The 18,057-nt window shown below is 34.1% G+C and overlaps 1 protein-coding gene across 1 annotated transcript in view; it reads right to left on the bottom strand.

Annotated features, from left to right (window-relative positions):
• Positions 1-2,835: 2,835 nt before the first annotated feature.
• The window catches only part of ZPBP (zona pellucida binding protein), a 29,346-nt gene continuing 14,124 nt past the window's right edge, over positions 2,836-18,057 (bottom strand). Inside the window, exons 4-8 of the mRNA XM_074146804.1 lie at positions 15,008-15,151; positions 12,923-13,141; positions 9,982-10,052; positions 8,171-8,348; positions 2,836-2,927 (exon numbers count right to left, since the gene is read on the bottom strand). Coding sequence (XP_074002905.1) covers positions 2,836-2,927; positions 8,171-8,348; positions 9,982-10,052; positions 12,923-13,141; positions 15,008-15,151 — 704 coding nt within the window. The remainder of the gene's footprint in view (positions 2,928-8,170; positions 8,349-9,981; positions 10,053-12,922; positions 13,142-15,007; positions 15,152-18,057) is intronic.

Here is an 18,057-nt window from a genome sequence, read left to right as displayed (position 1 = left end):
AAAAGATCATTACTTTTAAGAAATATACCACATAAATAAGGCTATTGTTGGAAAGAACAGGCAAACTATAGTAATGGAAGAGCAAGTTAGTCTGGCTGAATATGTATAATCTATTCATTGTAAATGTTGAGTTTGACACTTACATTCGTCAGTAATCTTGTCAATTCAGTGGAACTCAAGAAGTTAGCCTGCTGCATATTTCTTTGGCAAAAAGGGAAAATGTCACATATAACACTAAGCAGACGAGTTTCAGTAGGATATAGAACACTGCTGCAGATCTTGAACAAACTGCAGGGCTATCTGCAAAATTGGAGTGTGCCAAGTGTTTCTTAGTTCACAGATTTTACCTCGTGGCGAAGAGGTGAATTTATGAAAAATGGTGAAAAAAGGAATGCAAGTATCAGTTCATACACAATGTGGAAAAATAGCAAACACATAATAGATGGAACATGAGGAAATGAAAGCAAGTTTAACATTTTTAGGACTAAATAAACAAAACTTTTCTGCATGGTTTTATACGCAAATAAATTCCTTTCTTCTGCTTCCAACCATAAAAGAGAGTAAACCTAAAATATAGCAGTGAGAGATGTATATTTGTATATATACAGCATGTATGCATTGACAAATGAGAATTCTTTTCTCGGTGATGCCAGCATAAAACATGAGTAATTTAGAAGCCCAGGTTAATACTGTTAGCTGAGATCAGGATTTCTCCTACAGAATGCACCTATAGTAAAGCAGTTGTACTTGACTGCAGTCAGTGAATGAGAGAACATTCACAAATACTTGTGTAAAGAAAACCTTTATAACTACTTACTTTACTTTTTCTAGTAAGTCTTAAAGGGTGTGCAAACTTTGTGAATTAAAGTGAGCTGCACCTATCAGGAGAACCAATAAATATTGTTTCTGGACTCTGCTAAAATTCATAAATGTCTGCATGGAGAAGAAAGTCAATATTCTAGTGTGTCTAATACCCCAGCGAAAACTACATCAGCTTTATTATTCTCCCTCAAAGAATAGATACAATTCTATAAATGCCTTTAAGTGATGGTCTGCCAACCAGACCTTTCTGTTTCTGATGTGCAACAGAAAAGTAAATATATAAAAATGTCAAAATGCTGCTTAATCTATATTGCTGTTGTCTTAAAAAGCTGCATTCATTTCAGAGGGTAATTATTAAATTAATTTGCTATCCATACTGTAGAAAGCTCCATGCTTATATTACCTGGTATGGTAGGGTTTTTAACAAAAACAAACTATATTTTTGCAAAGACACTACTGCATGCTTTGCTCTCCCTTTAGCTATTAATAACTCAAACTAATGCTAAGTTAATTTAGTGCTGTTGTGAGTGGGAAATAATGGAGATAACATATGGACCTGCAGTGCTTCAACCTAATGTAATGACCCTTCCCATTTGTGGTCTGTTCATTATTAATTACCACATGAAAATAAGGAATAGGTAGCTGTTAGTCATTCTATGGATTACAGTTAAATAGAGTTTAATTTCTTAACTGCTAAACATTTGTAACATGTTCTTTCCCAGCTATTTATTTTCATTTAATAAAAATAGCTATTTTATATATTCTGCTAGTTATACTGTTTATAGTAATGTTTGAGCAATAAACAGTGTCACTGCAGAAAACTAATAAAGCTTGTTATCCCTTTTTTTCAAATAAGTTTAGTGCTTCAGGCTCTGTCACGTAAACTGTATATTAGTTGGATGCTTATAGTACAGTATCTTTAGATAGTGCACCCTATTTAAAAATAACTTCTTAGAAGTAGCACAGTATTTCTTTTTATTCCTTTTTTCAGTATACAGTTCCTGAAGACAGGTATTTAAACCTGTGGTCCAATATGCTTGAAAAAATAAACACCTGCAAACCCGATTTTCCAGATACAATGAGCTAAAAACGGCCTTCACACCTAGCTCATTATTATACATGAGCTAGATTGGAAAAAGAACTAAGTGGAAAAAGAGTATAAACTCTGTAATGTTTATTTAAAACTTAACAATTTTAATGGGGTATGCTCTGCAGATACAAAACATAGGATTTTAAACTGGATTCTGTTAGGGCATACAAACTTAAATAAGGTTATTAGTGAATGACAATGACAAGAAATGTGTTCAACCAACCACTAGTAATTCTTGACAGTCTTACGAAAATAAAGAAGATGAGTGCCATAAAAAGTACTGTGGTATTTTATGTTGCTGTTTGTTTTCTTCAGGCAAGAGCAAAATGTGGTATCTTTAAGAGTGGAACAAATGACTGACCCAAGTGGAATTTTACATTTTTGGGGGAGATGTTACTGACCGGCCAGTAGCGATACTATAATTCACCTTGAAGAAACTTTTTAGGATGTTTTTGCATTTGGGGCTACATTGCAACATTCATGACCTCTCAGTGCTGGATGTACACAGCAAGTTGTTCACTATAATCCTCTTCTTAACCAACAACTGAATGGACAAGTAGATGAAAACTGCAATATAAACAAGCTCCTTAGACCAGTCCAGATCGAGAGGAGCTAAGGTCTATCAGCAAAGGACTAAGCATGCAAAATACTTCTCCTTTTTTTTTTATTTTCTTCTTGTGATTTAAATAGTTATCTCTGCTGGTATTAACCTAGCATATATTATAAAGATCTTAAAAATGAAGTAGTCCTAAGTGGTATGACCTAAAACATTTTACCAATATGCTGATGAATCATTATTTCTTAAAAACAAGTGTATTTTGTTGATGTAACCAAAACAAGCTGTAAACATTTTAAAAATATTTATTAATGTTACCATGTTAAAATATGTAAGAGCTATTGCAAGAGTGCATATGCCTCAGCCATTAGCACTTTGTTGCTCCATATGTCAAACTGGTGTCACACCGAAGACAGTGAATTCCATTACTAGGATTGTATGATCCCGGGCTGCATGCAACTATAGACACAAAAAAAAAAAAAAGAAAGAAAAAAACAAGGAAAAAATGTGGAATTTAAGTGATATCCATAAAAAAATATTTACATTTGAAATGTTTAGAATGCATCCTTATCTATTGGAAAAAAGATCAGATTTTTTCCAGCATTCTGCTAGTTGATGATGAAAGAATTGTATATATTTTATACATCATCTATTTATTACACCATATTTCTCTCTTCATCAATTTTCACTCCATCTACTTGCAGGGGATATGTCCATCAATTACATTTTAATACGGCCTATATACAATAATGGTTTTAATAAACTGCTGTAACTGCTTGTATAAGCAATACAAGACAAAAATCTAAGCTCTGATAATTATTAAAAAGTAATGCAAAAATAATATATAAAACTGGAAATCAGTGCATGATGCAGAACAAGTGTTCTGAAAGAAAGATTTTTTTCTTGTTGGATCATGTTATGCCATTTGATGAAGTCTATACAGTCACCTGCAGAAAGACTTCATCACAAAAGACTAACTCAGCATTATTTTTCTGCCGTTTCTTGGCAGAAAAAAAAGCAGAATTTGAGCTATTTGGCTATGACTATCCTGAATCATATTTCAATTTGGCAATGATAGCCTTTCTTTAGGATAGATCTTTAATTAACAGTATTAGTATACAGTATGCAAAGGTAATTAAGACCGACCTTCCTTTGCAGTTGGCATCTACCTGGTTATTGGGTCTTGCCTAGCTTAATGACTTTTTAGTCAATGCTGCACAAACCTTCAGCAGGATTTTCACTGTTTGGTTTGGTTTATCTTCGTTTGTTGAGGCTGACAGGTTTCACTTGGTCCCCAGTGGCTGTTATTAGCTTGCCTAGCATATTTTGCCACTGTTATTGACTGAAGAGGGTTTTAGAGGCTTTATGAAATGTAAGGAGTCCTCTACAGATGACGTCAAAACCTTGCCTTTTTTGTACATTAGCACAGGCAGACCAAGATGGTTTTATGGGAAAGAGAAAGCTATACAAATACGTGTAACTAAAGGCATTTTCCAACCTTTCTGTCTGGAAAATCATTCATCTTGTGTACCAGAGGAATAATTCTACTCTTTTTATTAAAGATTATGGGCACAATTCTAGTAAATCCGTCAGAATTTTCAGTTTATTTAATTGGAGCAAGGTAGACTTCTCTTACAATGGGATAAAAAGTTTATTTCTCAGAAGTGCCATCTGTTCACTATCTAGCAGAAAGCATGAAAAGGAGAAAGGAATCTGAAGTAGGGACCTGCAGCTTATTTAACCAGGTGCTGGGAAGTGTCTTTAACTGGCCAACTTCACCTGTTTCAATCTTTTCACTAATTGAAAACTGCTATTGTTATACCTTCAGTTTCAAAGTATAAACATCTTAGCTAAATACTCGATCTTAACAGGGTATTTTACATACTTGACATTTCACACATCTTAATTTGTTCTTTTATCCTATAAACTAACTAGCATTTTGCACTCTTCTAATTTTTATTTCAGTATTCTCTTGAATAATGTATTTACTTTTGAACTTTCAAGTTACTATGTTTCACTAATATAAATAGTCAACACACTGCGAGAAGGAACTGAAGAAAACCAAATTAGAACAGACTATTCAGTGTCTAGTCTACTAAAAAGACCACAGAAATCAAGCTCTGCAGAATAATAATACAGGACAAGACATATTTCATAAAGCTAGTATAGGGTCTCCAGAGAAGTCTTAAGAAACATACAACGTTTTTTACTGTATTAAACTCACAGCTGCCTCTAATTTAAAAAAAAAATAGATTTATAAAAGCAGAAAAATTATATTTAGACATTTTAACAACGTGAAAGTGACTCAGTTGCCTATTTTAAGTAAAATGTAGCTTTTACCCAAATATTTAATCAACTATCCTGGAATAATGTGCTTTATTTAATATAAAAAAGGGCTTTAAAAGCAGAAAAACATTAAAATTAAGGTAAAATCATATGAAATAATTTCAAAGGTGTTTTTACTCATCAATTCTGTGTATTCAAGACTGCTTGAATATTACTGAGCAGTAACTCCCTGTCTTTAAGTTATTGCCTCTACAAAATCACTCAGTGATTCTGCCTGAGACTTACCTGGTACCTGATGAACAAAATTTTGATATTTTACCACTAATGTTTTCTGCCAGAATGATTTCTCTAAAGTTAGATACATCACACAGTGACTAATCAGGTTAACATTTTTAACTAACAAATTCAGAAAGAGATTTAGACTAGAAAATGGGATTAGAAGGTGAGACAATAGATCAGTATTTAATACTATTTTAATATAAAATCAGAGGGGGGGGAAATGACGATATCATGATATAAAAGAATGTGAGACTGAAGCAAGGGGAAGAAAATGAAAAGCAGTTCTAATACAGGAGGTCTAGATTGGTAGATGATACAGTAAGTGAAAGGGTTATGCTGAGTGCACAAATTGTGTGATGACAGTGTGAAAGAAATGATGCATTGTTTACAGAGCACTACACAACAGCACTTCACCATCATGGAGGAACCACAACTACTAGAGCACCACATGAACCTAGATATTCTAAAAATAATAGAGGAAAGAGAACAAGTGTAAATGAACATCCAGCTATTTTGCTATATGAGAAGTAAAAATACAGTAGGTTTGTTTATGAATCCTGCAGAGGATATGCAGGTTTTTTTATTTCTCCATGTTCTTGGGCCTACTCCAAAACCTTTCCAATTCTCTCATATCCCTATCAAGACCAGGAGTCTAGAAACAGTTTCACTACTCAAAGTCAAATATATTTAATTAGAAAGCCTGAGTAACATTGGTTTCCATGGTCCAAAACAGAACTGGCCCCTGAAAGGGTAACACAGATGACAACATGAAGTTTGCAATGTATCTGTGGTCATACCCTATGACTGGTGCTAACCCATGACTGGTGAGAAACGTATTGTAAGTTTTTCAGAAAAGGAAAAAACAATCCAAGAAGCCACAGAACAGCTGATTAGAATTCTATACTTTGTAAAGATTGCATGAATGAACACAGAAACACATGCACATAAGCGGAAAGTAATACAAGTTGATGTTGGTTTACTATGAGGTTAAACACACTATTAATTTGAAAGCATCTGATCACAACTAATTCTCCCATGTTAGTATGGTCTCCTGAGAACTACTGCATGAAGTCTGAGGCATTGAAAGCAAGTGTAGAGAACCTATAGTAGTCAGTAGTCAGGCTGAACAGAGGCCTATCAAACGACCAAAAAGACTGAACTTGTGGTCAATGAAGACAGCATCAGAAAAGGAAAATGGTCAGAGTCTTCTAGGATATACAAAAGCTATTGCAAAGATAAAGTTAACAGAATCGTTTCGGGATTTTCTAAGACAGAACAAGAAGTAACAGGTATAAACTACATCAAGGAAAATCACAGAAATATATTAGAAAAAAAACCTTCCCAATAATGAGGATCTAAAGTACTGAGTTATATTTCCTTGGGAAACTATGTAGTCTATGTTCTGAGGCTTTAACGATTATACAGGGTACATCAGTCTGGAATAATTGAAGCTCATATCTTGCCTTGAGGTAGAACGGTAAGCAGAGGATCCTTTCAGTTTTACTGCCTATGATATGCTGGTTTGGATTATGGGAAAGGAATTTACTAATTTTACGGAGAGGTCAAGTAAGGAAAAGGCTGCATGTTTGAGCATGCTGACAGAATGACATCCTCAACTATGGGAAGTAGTAAGCAGTCAAGTTTCAGGGCTGATTGTTTCAGATCCTTTGGTACCTCAGATTTGAAAGTCTGCCCCTGTATCTGCCAAAAAGGTGTCTGTTATTATTGCAGCTGACCAGGAATCAGCTTCTTGGGCTGACACTGCTGTAGGGCTATGTGGTGTTTCTCTCTAATGCAGGAGGTAAAGGAGCACAGCAGCTGAGAAAATAGTATTATATTTTACCACATATGTTAAACAGCATCAGAGCTAAGATGAAAGTTGTGTTTTGCAGAAAAAAGGAACACAAATTAGTTTAGAATACAGTAAAATAATCTGGGGAAAGCCAAAAAACAAAAACTTTTGATACAAATCATCCTAAAGAAGTCATGCTTTTCAAAAATTGATTTTCATGTACCTTTCCTTGAAATCATGTGCAACAATATTCTGTATTACAGTAAATGTAATATTTATATTTATATATATCCTTTCCAGATATTTGACACTTTTTGCTGGAAGACGTGAACCAAAAAATATAAGTTCCTTCTGATGAAGACAACTAATTGGAAAAAAACAATCACGTATGGAAACGTTTCGTATGTCCTGCAATTTTAGATTTGTCTCTATTTTCTTCCATATTCTTATTATTTCTTTTGAAAGTGTATTTCATTCTGTAAACTGTCATTCAATATGTAATCCAGTGTTTTCTTTCACCATTTCTAGGTCTGTAGGGAATTATCTCTGTCAAAAACTTGACTACAGATTTATTCTCTAGGTGTCTGTCTTTCAATGTTCCTTTGAGACTTCAGGCTTGATATTTGGGAATCATACAAATAACCTTTTCTTGGGCAAAATGTAATATGGTAAAGCCACTCTTTAAAACACTGATCCACTCCTTAGCATCTAAAGAGAGTAATATCCCTTGGTTTAAAATGAGAATTGACAAAAATTACCAGAATTCAGCCCCCCCCCCTTCCCTTATTCTTCCAAATGGATCACAAATATTTACAAATTTAACTTTATTTTGCAAAGCTATACAGAGTGATCATTTTATCTATTATTCTTACTTTATTCAGATCTGGAATGTAACTTTTAAGCTTGTAATTAGATGAAAGTATTGCATTATTATGCTGGCTTTTATAAATTTACGAACAAAAATAATTCTTGTTTGTCTCACCATAAAACAGTGCTTGAAACAAACTTTGTCAGATTAGAGATTTTCTGCACTAACTCCAAAAAAACAACGGCTATATAGAGCATAGACAGCAATTGAGCAATCAATTATGATTGATTTTAATTTAAATCAGTCCATAGAACTTGTGGGTCTGCCTTAAAATCTAAACCAACAAGGTCTAACTAAAGTTCTACCCAAGTACTAACCTAATCTAGTACTGGTTACTTTGACAGACTTGACAGGATCACAGCCCAGTACGGCATAACAATTTTATAAAGTTAAATAGCAAAGTACTGAGTTCAATCAGAGCAAAAACCATTGTAACAGTATTTAATACTTTGTACAAGAAATGAATTTTTCACTTACCACAACACTCTGGACAGTCTGGATGTGCTAGAGCATCGATTCCATACCCTGGATAGCAGCGATCAACCCGTACCATTTGCAGAGTACCTTCAATGTAATATATTTCAGGCAACTGTTCAGAACTTTGCCTGCCAATTTCCACTTGTTGCTTAAAAAATCTCTCTATAAGGTGTTTTGCCTAAATTGAAACGAATATTTTTTCAGAATCTTTCATGGAGAGAGGTCAGAATACAAGAAAAGACAAAAGAATGTGAGTATGAGTTAAGATTAAGATTTAAAGGATGAACAACTAAATCTTTTGATTGTAGCTGAATGGAAACAATCTGATATTCTTGGATATGGTTTTTTAAATTTAGATGAACTTTGATCAATTACTGTCTCTGAAAGTGTTCAGGATTATACAAATACAGTTTTAAAAGCTAATCCATGGCAATTTTGCCTACATTAGACATTATATAGCCCAACATTAATAGACTTGCAGCTTTCCCATCTATATAGGTACTATTATTTAGGTCCACTTGTATTTCAGACATATTTTCCATCTTTCTTAGCTACTTCTGTTCAATAAAAAGAAAATGCCAAAGGTGTCCTGCAGCCAAGTTAAATAAGGGGATTATTATTATATCAGTCAAATATAATCGCAGAAGACTAATTCCTCTACTCAAAAAGATTTGCACAAATGCAGTCCTTGATAGGAAAAATGATCCTCTCAATCAGTGCAGAAACAGCAGCACAATCACAGAAATATTAGGATTCAAGGGAGCTCTATTCCATCTCATCTGCTCTATCTTCCTTGCTAAAGCAATGTTAATTTTTAAAAATCCTTTACTTTTTACTTCTCTGGACTTTTTGCGCCATTTTTTATGAAGTATCTTACACTGGAATTTTAAAGATTTTAAATCACAGTAGTTAAAAATGTGACTTTTAACTGGCTAAAATATATAAAATATGTAACTAAAACCAGACTCATCAGCAATCTGACAAAGTCTAGCAGTAAAAAGTATCAGTGCTTCATATCTAGACAGTGCTTCATTTCTATACAGGGATTAATTATATATAAATCTAAAAAGAAAAAGCAAGAAACACACGTTTAATAGGCTTGCAAGGGTCAGTACACACATAAATTGGCAAAACCAAATTTATTCATGCTCTCTTGATTTGATCCTCTTCTCTGTATGAAAAACATGAACTTTGATCATGAGCTTTCCCCACAAATTTAGGGGTTTTTTAAGTGGCCAGGATGGAAGCTGCTTAATGAGTGTGTCATTATTTTAGACTCACTCACCCTCCCACTGGAATCCCAAAGCATGATTTGCATATCTGCTGTTTCTTAATACACCTCCTGTACTTCCCTCCTCTTTATCCTTTACCCTTTAAGAACCTCTGAATAACCCAGCAAGCAAGACTCTGGCTTCTGGTTCTCTGCTGTAAAAGCTAAATGCCTGCAAGCATCTAAAATTCTGCCAGATCAATAATAAAATCCCTTTGAAGTGATGGAAAGGCACTCCCATTGCAAAACAGCATGTTTGACATTTATAAGATAGCACATGTTCACAGTTTTCTGGTTGTCTTCCCACTTTTCATACTTTTAATATACTGTCTTTAATATAGACTGATAGTGTGATCTGCCTTATCCATAAGGGCAATAGAATATTAGCAATTTTAACTGATACCAATTTATATCCACTAAAACTTTTATATTTATTTATTAATTTACTAAACAAAGTATGGTTAATGTTTTATATTTTTATACTTTATTGTGGGAGTAGCTTATTATGTTAGTTGCCTTTTTATTTCTCCATATACTGTACCTTGTTTAGTCTATGAGGGGCATCACAAGCACTTTCCTGACATAATCTGTCTTCTCTGTTTAAGGAATCAACTGTAACAAAACACAATCTGTTTACAGAAGAACAAAGTCAATGAAATAAACATTTATTTTTTGATTTACTAGTTTAAGATTCTAATCAGTTCTGATGCAAGTATTTAGAATTTTTTACAGTATATTAGATGTCTAACTTGCAATGTTTTAAAGAAATCACAGAGCTTGTCCTCTTACAGAAATTACATGTCTATGTCTGATTTTCAGTATACTTAAATTTTTTATGGGAACAGACATTTATTTGTAAATTCTAATGGCAAGGAAATGTATAATTCTGGTCTCTCCCCAGATTTATAAATATGTGAATCCTTTCAAAAGAAATAACCTACTCCCTCTCTAATTACCTGCCTGCTGTTGTGCATTTATCAAGCTCCGGTTTTAAAACAGCCATCCAGGAACCCGACCAGCTCAAGCTTCTGACTGTTTCTGTGATGGTCTCAAGTTTTCTCTCAAGAACAATCAATCAAGACAATATCTAGGGCTTTTAAAGATCTTCCCTGCTCCCGCCCCTGCACAAAAATGTAAGTTCCTGAGCCTCGCCAACTCAGCCCTTCACATTCTCATAGGAATGCCTATGACACATGGAACCCAATTAAGACTTCAAGTTCAAACTGAGGAAAAAGTGTAGTTACATTTTAGTAATCCATTTGCATGGGTACACATTCCTTATCAACTTAAGTACTGATATGTTATGGTGAAAGCCTGGGAAATAGTTAACTAAGCTGATAAACTGCTCTCCAAAACTGACATAAGAGTAAGCTGCCATATTAAGAATAAAATTTTCTGTTAACATGTGAATTTAACTCCTTTAAGCTTTACCTACCTCTGTCATGGAAATAATTCTGAAACACCAAATGCTACTTAGAAATCAAAAGTACTTTCTAAGAGTTCAAGGTACTTAAAAACAATGTAGTTCACCACTGGGTCGTATCAAAGTTTACATCCAGCTAAATCGCTAAGTGGATAATTTCTCTTCCTAATGCTCAAATACACTATAAAGCCTGCACATTGGCTAAATATCGTTTATATAGTTTCAATAATGTTAGAATTAACCTTAATTGATTACACTATCAGCAATGAGACTCTTCAGACATGTCAGTGCTATCCACTACAAACACAGTTTTCAGAGAAACACAACTGACTAATAGTTCCGTTGTTTTTATAAGCAATTATATTTAATTTTCAAGAAAATTAAAATTGGAAAATGGAAAATGAAGCATAATTGGTATACTACATTCAGAAAGGAATCTTTTCAAATTGCATGTCTTAATACATAGTGAATAATCTAATACAATATATTAAAACAATGGCCTTTTTAGAGCTGAAATAATTAGAAACAGTAAGTTCAAGAAAATATCACAGTTGTTCTATACATTCAGCTCAACAAGACATAACACTGAGATTTCTGAATTCCACAGTCAATGCCTTTAGTGAAAAGCTGGTAATGGAAACATTTTATAAAAACAAATTCATGTTTAAGTGAAAATGTATTTTTAATAACTAAACTTTATCAAAGGAGGATAAGTTACTAAGACAGTGAGGCTTTCATTTATGGATAAACATAAACTCATTTATGTATATTACAATGCATAATTACACTCAGTAAGAATTCTTAAATATCCCATAATTTGGTGACATCTTTCCAAGCCACCTCATGATTTGCTTTAAATCAACCCAACTCAATATTTTTGGCAACTCAGGTTTACCCAGGTGTCGTGGCTTCAGTTGGTATAGAGTTAGCTTTCTTACTAGCAGCTGGTATAGTGCTGTGTTTTGGATTTGGGATGAGAAATACTTTTGATAGCGCACTGGTGTTTTTAGTAGTTACTAAGCTCTCAAGGACTTTTCTCCTTCTCACACCACCCAAACAGTGAGCAGGCTGGGAGGGCACAAGCAGTTGAGAGGGGACACAGCCAAGACAGCTGACCCCAACTGACCAAAGGAATATTCCATACCATGCGATGTCACACTCAGTATATAAAGCTGGGGGAAGAAGAAGGAAGGGGGGGAACGTTCGGATTTATGGCATTTGTCTTCCTAAGTAACCGTTACGCATGATGGAGCCCTGCTTTCCTGGAGATGGCTGAACACCTGCGTGCCAATGGAAAGCAGTGAATGAATTTCCTATTTTGCTTTGCTTGGTTGTGAGGCTTTTGCTTAAATTATGAAACTGTCTTTATCTCAAGCCATGAGGTGTTTTTCTCGCTTTTACTCTTCCGATTCTCCTCCCCAGCCAAACTGGGGAGGAAATGAGCGAGTGGCTGCATGGTTCTAGCTGCCCCCTGAGGTTAAATCACTATGCCAGTTCTCCTTTAGGCTCCTTTTGTTTTAAAGAAATGGAAAATTATGAAATCTCCCTCTTTTATTGATACCACTCAAGGGAAGGTACTGAGGTTCATCGCATTTAGTTTTAGTTCTGGAAAATTAGACATCTGGCCTTAGTCTGTCATTTGGAAGCTGTTTATAAAGACCAAGGCATATCCATGGAGTGATTTATACACCTGCTGTAGGTGGCTACATGAAGGTAATGTGGGGAGTTACAGAATACTCTATATTGCTTTCCTTCCTATGTTAGCGTGCAACAAGGGACATGGCAATGTTTTATGATACAAAATTAAAAAAATATTGATCTACCCACAGCTATAAAATGTTCTAAAGCTCTTCTCAAATAATGTAGGATATGCACTTTTGAGTAGATCGACTATCTTTTTGCTATTGACATGAATTTTACAGGCAAAACTTTAAAGCATTTTTACAATCAAGGAACTTTATTATTAAATCCTTACAATACTTTCTGCATATAAGCAGTAAATACATTTCATTGACTATAAAAATTCTAACCATTCTTTAAAAGCAATGCCAATTTTTACCTGAAAATGTAAAGAAGATTTCATTCTGTAGACCTCCTCTCTGCATTTTTACATGATGGCATTCTGCCTTAATTAATGCAACTTCACAAGAAAGCTCCTCAACAAGTTTGTTTAGTATCTGAACCAATGTTTTCTCAAAATACACATTATGATAACTGTTGCAGTGGGCTCCATGATACTGGGCCGTGAACTCATAGTAAGCATTAGGATCAGAATAAGCTGTAGGGAAAAATGTGGAAGATGATGAAGAATACATATGAATTAAAAAGAAGAAAAGTAATTGGTATATTTGAAAATAAAATTGCCAATTTAAATCCTTAATATATAAATAAAACCTATTTTGCACCCCCAGAGAATTTTTAATTATTAGATAGTGTATGCTGGGCCAGTTGGAAACACTTAAGAGATTTTGACAATTGACATTCTTATTTATATCCATAGGTAAGTCTTACTCTTTATTATTGTCGTTAATTTTTTTTTAAACCAACAGGATATTACAGTAAAAGAATCAGGAATATGAAAGCTAAGGTTAAGAAGCATACAAAATACCCTTTATTATGTGGCACAATATTTAATCTTACACATTATAGCCAATTATCGTAATATGTTATGTATTTTTTAGTCAACTATCACAAAAGTATATTAAATGGCTTAAAAACTGAATCTTCTTCCCCAAAGATCTATAGAAGATGCAGCTAATAAGATGAACAGGAATTCCTTTTCTGTGAGCAGAAGTAACTGAAAAAGCTTCTATATAGGTATGTAATTTACTTTTATGCATGGATCAGCTATTTCACCTTTACTGCAAAGCTCAATGCACACCTGGGCATCTTTTACAAATAAGCCAATGTACCATTACATGCATGTTTCTACTTATATCATGATAACCACTCTACCTTCCCAAAGCTGAAGATCAACAGAACACAATGTGAAATAGAAAACAGGAGAAAAAGAATGAAGAACAGAGGTCATGGTGTGGGTATAATTACAGAAATGAGAAGGGGGCAGTGGAGAAGAAAGAACAAAGGAATAGAAACCAAACTATCTGAAAGAAGAAGTAGAACATCCAAAATATGGTACCCAATTAAGACAGCTCATTAGGTCCTCTACCTGACTTTTGGCTCCAGCATTTCCTTTCCCTTGCTGCTGCATATTCCAGATTTTTTTGTATTTGTGTATGAAAATTGAATTTTGTATGCTAACATTCAGATTGTATCCTTATTGAAGGATGTAAGTTTGCATTACTGAAAAGTGTAACCTTTTCCATCAAAACTGTTTCAAAGAAGTTTTTTCTTTCCAATTCTGTCAAGCAAGCTAGTTGCTAAAAGTCATGGTTATTCTGTATGAAGGCTACTGTGCCAAAGTAAAATTAATTTACATCAGAGGTTAATTTAGGTTATTGTGCTCTACCATGTTTCTAAATGAGCACTGGTATGCATTTTAAATTCACAATCAAACATAGTTCCTGCTGAAGGCAATAGGAGCTTTTGCCTACATCTCCACAAGACTAAAATGTCCTTTAAAGAAGAAAAGGAGAGCTAATAATGAATAAAAGATGTTGCCTTTACAGCATTTCACTTTATGAAAGGCTTTACCTGCTGACAGAAGGAAACGTAATCAGAACAGGAAAGAATAAGCTACAAATATTACATCATTAAATGATACTTCTTAAAAAACATAATCAGGTAATAATAAAGGCATTAATGTGTGAAATAAATCCATATGGATGTGCTAAAATTAATCTCATGAAGAATATTCAGTTTAGAATTATACTGTTTAAATGTTATTAAGGATTACTGCCTATTCAATTTGTTACATTTCATTATGTTTTATATTTCTTTTTTAAAAAGAACTGTATTCGTAAGTTTCTCAGTCAGCCACTTGGCTTCATTTAAGGGTCTGTAAATGCCATTAAATGAACTGCTTGGTAGTAACTAATATTAAAAATTTCCCAGAGAAACAGAATGTCTTTATCTCTGCAAATTAAATTCCAAATAAACTTATTTATTTAAAAATAGTAACATGTATTTTAAAAAATAAAAATTTTCCAAGGCAACAACACACTTACCTGTATTGATAACTTACCATAAATAAGATATTTTATTAAGAGGTTTTTATCGGGTTGCATTGCTGCTAGCTTATAAAAAATGGAACAAGTGTAAACTCCACTCAGTTTGAAGTTGCTCAATATTAAAGTTCCTATTGGTGATATTTCCACACTGCTATTTTCTAGTAAAGAAAATAATGAAATAAATTTAGTTGTCATAATGAGAAAATGCAGAAAGTAAGGGTCTAAATGATTATTTACTGTTAAGCTGTGCACAAAATAATAATATTATGGATTCAGCTGAAGACACAGCACTAAGAAACTGAAGCTGATTGGGTGTCACTCAGTTCAGCATTACACAAATATGCCTTATTGCTGCTGTGTTTTTAAGTATTGGTTGACAAAGCAGTCCTAGAAACCTGTTTTTATTTGATCTCAGACATCTATTGTTCTCTCCAATAACCACTTCCAAGAGCAAAAAAATCCCAGAAAAAAATGATAAAGTGGGCAAATAATCTCTTTTCGTACCTCTGTATAGTCAAACTGACTCTTAACCTTTCAGTCTTCAGGAACTGCCTCATGAATGCTGGGTGCGTTTAACATGCAGTAAACTTCAAAGTAGGCAAGACAGGAAGTTTAAGTTAAGCAAGTACTATATAACAGACCTTCCAAAGAAATTATATGGTAGATGCCAAAACAAGACTCATGTATGTTTAAGATTGTAAAATAATCTTTCTGTATTGAAAGATATGCATTGTTACGGTGGCCAAAATCTTAACACAACTCCTTAGTTCAAGACAGAGAGGAAGTAGGATCCTACTTCAAAGGACAAATCATGAGCTTGGCCCTTTAGTTTTTTAAAAGAGAAAGGGAAGCACTGTTTCAGGTCTGATTTGGGCACTGATAATGAGCCATCCTGTCCCATGTAGCCTGCATGTGGGTTACATGATGACAGTTGATGAGTCCTTTCCTGACTTGAAAAGTCCTGAGGCAGTAAAATATAGATACAGGTTTCTCAAATAGTAATATGCAGCCCATCTTGCTGGCAGTTGTCAAAGAAAACATTGGGAACCACTAGACTAGAGTCAATTGTAATAGACTTCAAGGTAAAATACTCACTTTGATAAAATATTTTTAGAATGGATTTTTGTTTCCATTTTCAGAAACAAAAAATGAAAGTCTTAAATATCCTCAGTAATTTAGACACATTATGTAGACAATGGAAGCTTAGACAATTAGTGTGGTGTGAAAGCAGCATTATTTTTAGACTGAAAATCAATTTAAGGACATGAGATCTATACTACATGGATCTTAGGGCTTTTACTTCAGACCAGTCCTAATCTGGTTTTACATATTGAACGCACATTATTTCTCAAAGGAAACCTTTCCAATTAGCTTCATCTAAAAGGAATCCAGTTTGTGCACTCAAAGACCAGACCATGATCCAAACCAAATGTGGTAAGTGGGTACAATCAAGCAATTTACTTCAAAGCCACACTCCTCTTCAAATTAACAAGTTATACTATAGGCACACACTGATTTTCCTGGTATGTGATTTTAAGAAAGATATTGGGAAAAAAATAGCCTGATTGAAGTGCATCTTTTTGCATACTTGGCAAGAGGGCGTAGGACAACTTTGTTCCTCAAGAAACCATTTAAGCTTTTAATTAATTTTGTCATATATATTACTGTGTTTAAAAAAAAAAAAATCAAGTGCTCATAAAAAGGGTACTATTAAAAAGATTGGAAATACAAATTCTCTGACAAGAATGGTTTGGGATTCCATATCAGCTTAGACTCTATCATTAAAGGCACACTGTCTTTCATTTTTTGGATGATGAAGAGGTTTTTAATCTGATGATGAACTACTCGGAATGCGAAGTCTATGAACTAGGATGTCATTTGCCACTGTGTGCTGGAATAGCTTTCAGATTAATATTGTCAGAAAAACAGCATAGATATACAAACTATACTTCTGACCTTTGGCATATGCAACTGCCCTGTGTGTTGGCCAAAAGCAACAGCACCATTAGTTGCCTGGATAGCTGGAGCACCTTTAAGATATATCACAGACAGCTTTGCTGTATTTGTAAAACAGATTACTGAACTGCAAAGATGACAAGAAGTCTGCAAAAAACAAAGCTTGGAAATCCAGTGAAGAGATTTGGTCACAAATATATTTTGAAAGTACATCAGCAGAAACGGTAAACTGTTCTTCTGACGGATTGCATCACTGACTTTATTATAGAATTTTATCCTACCTTGAATAAGGAATGCTTCATATACCAGAAAAGATCAGAATTTTTACGTAGTAAACATTAATTATTTTAATGGTATGTCTGTGTGAAAAGAATCTCCTTTTGGATCATGAAATCAAAGAGCATGTTATGTTGTTGATTTGGGGATTTTTTCCCATAGAGACCACACTTAAAATGTCTTGCTCCATGAGATTATCTATTAATTATCTATTAATTTTAAAATGAAATTTTAAAAGTGATTAAGCTATCCACCCTTTTCTTAAATATAATATTTTTTTTCCATGCTATTCCTCTGTAGGAGGTCCAGTAAGAGAGGTGAGCAGGATTTCACATGACATTTTGGGATGTCGATTACATTATACGATTTAATAATCCGCTATTACACAAGAGGCATTTTGCATGCATGATAGACAAAAAGCAATGTGATCAAGTTCAGAGGTTGCCTGCAGTTAGTGAAAACTGGCATGATTTAAAATAGAGCAGAAGTTCTTTTTTAATTCTTGCTAACAGAGGAATCTAGACCATTTCCCAGGATCCTCAAGAATTAGAAGGATGTAAACCAGAGCTAATCCTGTGAGAATTATGTTATGAAGACTAAATTTTTTAACTTTCCATAGCTGTGTATATTTAGAATCCTTCCACTAGCCCAGGTTGCTCAAAGCCCCATCCAACCTGGCCTTGAACACCTCCAGGGATGGGGCATCCACAACTTCCCTGGGCAACTTGTTCCAGTGCCTCACCACGCTCACCATAAAGAATTTCTTTCTCATATCTAATCTAAATCTTCCCTCATTCAGTTTAAAACCATTACCCCTCGACCTATCGCCACA

Source organism: Numenius arquata, chromosome 4, assembly GCF_964106895.1.
Source record: "Numenius arquata chromosome 4, bNumArq3.hap1.1, whole genome shotgun sequence".
NCBI lineage: Eukaryota > Metazoa > Chordata > Aves > Charadriiformes > Scolopacidae > Numenius > Numenius arquata.
This window is presented reverse-complemented; position numbering and strand designations above follow the sequence as displayed.